This window comes from Penaeus chinensis, chromosome 36, assembly GCF_019202785.1.
Source record: "Penaeus chinensis breed Huanghai No. 1 chromosome 36, ASM1920278v2, whole genome shotgun sequence".
In the NCBI taxonomy this organism is placed as follows: Eukaryota; Metazoa; Arthropoda; class Malacostraca; order Decapoda; family Penaeidae; genus Penaeus; species Penaeus chinensis.
Window position 1 is genome coordinate 4,704,850 of NC_061854.1, and position 4,632 is coordinate 4,709,481.

At 36.8% G+C, this 4,632-nt stretch overlaps 1 protein-coding gene across 1 annotated transcript in view; it reads right to left on the minus strand.

The window, feature by feature from the left end:
* Positions 1–1,126: 1,126 nt before the first annotated feature.
* The window catches only part of LOC125044801 (putative oxidoreductase GLYR1 homolog), a 34,211-nt gene continuing 30,705 nt past the window's right edge, over positions 1,127–4,632 (minus strand). The window contains exons 6-7 of the mRNA XM_047641761.1: positions 3,357–3,536; positions 1,127–2,283 (exon numbers count right to left, since the gene is read on the minus strand). Of these exons, the coding sequence (XP_047497717.1) occupies positions 2,084–2,283; positions 3,357–3,536 (380 nt within the window). The 3' untranslated portion in view covers positions 1,127–2,083. The remainder of the gene's footprint in view (positions 2,284–3,356; positions 3,537–4,632) is intronic.

Genomic DNA, 4,632 nt, shown 5'->3' on the forward strand with positions numbered 1-4,632 from the left:
TTTCTTGTCATAGAAAGAGATTATTATGAGGAAATGAAAATATGAATCCCAGCATCATCCTCACCAATGTTTGTGGAAAAAAAAGATACCTTCACATTGTATAATAAATGTAGTAATAATGAAATTCATCAATCAAAATACAACTGCAACATGGAGCCCAATGCCCATTCACAGAGAAGTGCGACTTAACTGTTATCAGGAATAAAGTCTAGATTTCCTTGGGGTGGGGAAGGACTTTCACCTTGAAACATTGATCAACTTAATAAAAATCGTCATAACATTAATGATATAAGAAAGGGGGAGGAATCAAGGGGAGAAAATAGGAAAAGAGATATAAAAAGGAAAAATAAAGACATAAAACGTTGAATTGCACCACAATGATCTAAACAAGGCATGAGATACGCCCCCACCCACACCCTCCTCTCCTATGCTTACTTAAATGGCCTATCGTTGTCTTAATCTGCTTTGGAAACACGTCAGTCTTACTGCTAATAAATTGATGATTTTTTTTTTTTTCTTTTTCATTTGCACATGCAGAACTTGTATAACAAAGCACGAAGTGTGAAAATATCTTTCTATATGTAATGTATAATATAATCAACTCTTCACTTTCAACCTTAAACTTAGCCAAATGTTTCAGTATTTTCTTTTCAACTTTTGAACCACCTCCTCCTCCTCCTCCTCAGTATCTTCCGACTTACATCTAATCCATTGCAAAAGAACACTCGCTCTCGTCCCATGGAAATTAAAGAAGGAAAGAATGGAGAATAAAAAAAAACAAAAAAAACAAAAAACACAAAAGGAATGCCCATAGCCCTACCCCCCACCCCCCACCCACCCCTTACCCCATCCCCTAGACAGCAGGACCTTAGATTTCCGAAAACTTCTCCATTTTACGCTAATCTCCCCACCCCCCACCCCCCACCCCCCACCCCCTCCCCCCTCCCTTCGGTCGACGTGAACTCGAGATCTGTCTGTCATACAGGACATTTAACCACATGTGTTTGCTTTATGAAATCTTTTTTTTTTTTTTTCTAAATATATATAAAGGTATTTTTACTTTTATTGATTTTTTAAAACAGTTTTTTCTATATATTTTGTGGAGTGATTTTTTTTTTTTTTTTTGAATAATTTTTTTTTATCTAAATGTTTTCTTAATGTTCTTTTACTATTTATAGTTATCTTGGATACCAACGACCAAGCATTCAACAGCTTCAAGTCACTATAAAATGGCTCCTTGAGGCTCTCAGTATTCTGGTGAAAAATAACAATATCAACATTAATAATAACACTAATAAAAAAACATAATAATAACCATTGTAGTAAGAGTATAATAATAATAATAATAATAATAATAATAATAATAATAATAATAATAATAATAATAATAATAATAATAATAATAATAATAATAATAATAATAATGATAATAATAATAATAACAATAATAATAACAATCTAGATAAAAACAAGGAAATGATACAAACTCCATTCTCGAAAGCCCAAGCATCAATAAACAACAACAAAAGTCTGCACTGAAAACCTCGCAAATACTTATCCAATTCTGAGCACTGCTGTTCCACATTACTCATTCCTTATCAAAAAAGACACACAAAGTGTGCTCTCAGTAAAAAAAATAAATAATTAAAAAGACATATGAAATATGAAAAACTTAAAGAAAAAAAAGAAAAAGTGATTTTGTATAAATCTCCGTACATAAATGCAACAAATGAAAAGGTGTTTTGATAAAATTTCTTCTTTCTTATCTTTATCCATTTTTTTCTCCTCATTCTTATACTTTATACAAGCTAAAAAACAACCTTAATTACAACAAATACTACAATATAACCTCTCCCTTAACGAGAGACAGAGACAGAGAGAGAGAAAGCTAGAAGGGAGGTTTTTAGTGCACACAAATTTTTACTGATGCCTGCCTACTTCTGCCTGCTTCCTTCCTCCCTTCCTTTCCTCAAGACACATACGTCTTCTACAAACAAAAACAGAAAAAGACATAAAAAAAGAAAAAATACATTTAAAAAGAAAAAAAAAAAAAAAAGAGTGAGCACACGGGGGCCAATATGGGTTAGAATCGCGTGCGTATGTAGACACTGGAGACGTCGTGCTCCCCATAGCCCAGCCGCTTGGCATGCTTGAAGACCTCGTTGGTGGCGGCAGTGAGGGGCAGCGGCAGCTCCAAGGTGTCGCCCATCAGCATGCCTAGGCGAAGGTCCTTCTGCATGTGCTGCAGTGGCAGGTGTGTTGGGAAGCCCCCTTCGATGATGGCTGCAGAGGGAGAGGCAAGGAGGAATAACGTTATCAAAAGAGGAGAAAAAGAGAAGGATTTTTAGAGATAGAAAGAAGAAAACATAAAAAGTACAAAGGGAGCAAGTTAAAAAGCAAGTCCTAATGACTGCTAGAATGTGGATCAACAACCAGGCTCTCTGACATCCAAGCTAGTTTTTTTTTTTTTTTTTTTTTTTTTTTTGTGGGGGGGGGGGGGGCTTTGATTAGATCTATGTTCTGCGTACTCAACAGCAAGTATTACAGCGGGCTAGATTCCAATGGTCTCAAGGGTTAACCTATTAGACAGGTAATGTCACGTCACATCATGAAAAAATTTGGCCGAGGGCTGGGCAACAGGACTGATCAGTCATGGAAAAATTAGGCTGGGGGCTGAGGTGATGGGAATGTGCCATTATGAAAAAATCTGACTGAAGGCTGAGGTCTTGTTACAGCATATCAAAGGAAGTTATAGGCCTTGGAAAATGGCAAAAAAGCAAATAACCAACTACGCATAAAAAGAGACAATAACACTACAAGGGGAAGGCAAGGCATCCTGATACATACAAGCCACACACCATAGAGAGCCACCACTCTAGAAAGTCTAATGCCCAGATTTTGGTCCACACTTGGGTCACTAAACACCCAGACTCAGGTTAAGAAAGAGAGAGGATGAAACTAATTGCTGTGTGCTTAAACAAAATGAGGACTTCATAAAAACACTTTACACTAAATTGTTTATGATTCCACATATGTGCAATAACTCACTTGGGGGAATCACACACCTAAAAACAAATTCTGACAGGAAAAAAAATGCCTTTTAAGCCCGTCACTAAAAGGCATTTTATACAATATATGCGAATGCAATGTCATGAAATATTCTTAAGAAAATATATGTCATGCAGCTTGTATTGTTATACTAATCATATATCTTTTATCAATACAGATTCTCCTGGGAAATCTACAAACCATAAGTTCTACATCAAGACCAGTATTTTGTCTCGTACTTAGGAACATTAACAGAAATTCTTTAAAGACTTTAACTTCCCAGAAAACAGCTTGACATCAGAACTCACCTTTTCCCTTCTCGATCATGAGTGGACATGCAAGTGAGGTGAGCTCCATGATCTCCATCACATCCTTCTGCTGCAGCCCAGCCCTGTCCGCCAGGGCCATTCCCTCGGCCAGGCCAGCTAGCGTGACGCCTGCCATCACCTGGAGCACCAAATTCATCTTGCTGGCATTGCCCACCTCACCTGCAAAAAGCAAAGCTCATTAGGGACCCCAAAATGTAAATAGCTTGGAACATATTGTGGTGAATTTAGAGGGTGTCAGAGAACTTTGGTTGCTTGTATATTATGTATATTTTAGGCATTTTCAATCTAAGTTCTATTTTAGACTTTTCATTTAGGATTCTTTGCAGAATAAATTCTACCAAACAATATTCCCTTTCTTGTATTCCATGTTTTGTATACTAAAACCAATCATTACTTGCACTATTAGAAAAGAAAACCTATCTGAAATATAACAAAGTCCGTCCTCTTTCCATCAAGTTACTCAAAATGAGGCTTGCATCATGCATGCTTAATTCTAATGGGTAACTTTTTTCCCCCAGACCCATAGATTCACAGCAGGAAGATTAAGAACTAACTGCATTAAAATACATCTAGGCAATAATGAGGCTGCTGTAGGCCAGATGCAACCAAACAGATGTCTTTAGTAATATCCACCTCTCAAGTTGTATGCCCCCTTATGTTCTGGGAAATAATGGTATGGTTAAAATCAGTAATACTTCATAGGTTTATATAGGCTCTTAAACTCCAGTAGTTTCCCTGTTAAAGCCAGGCTCTTTCAAGTACTTCAAGCACAGCATTAGGAACCTAATAGCTTGTCACTGTATTTCATAAACAAAAGTTTGGAAAATTGGAAGATTTTCCATCAATTTAAGTATCTGTATTTGATAGCAACTCCAAACAAATGACACCATTACAATCGGAAAAAGACCAGTTCCCTCTGATGTGCCTATGGTGCTGGGTTGGTCTTTATGGAGCGCTATCCACCACAGCCATTGTACAATTCCAAGTAAAATGCAATATAAACAACAGGAAAAAAACTGGAATTCCCTACAATAAAAAGTCAGAGTTTCGGACTAGACTTCAGCCTCTTGCTGATAAACACATTATTGGATATGAACTGCCTCTGATTTCACTCTATCACTAAACACAAACACAGGTCTACAAAACAGATTTCCTGTCCCACAGTGGCAATTCAGCCTCTAATTACCTCCTAGAACCCTGTGTGTTACCAAATCCTATTCAAGTCCCTGGTTCCTGTGCAACTTATTCATAAATT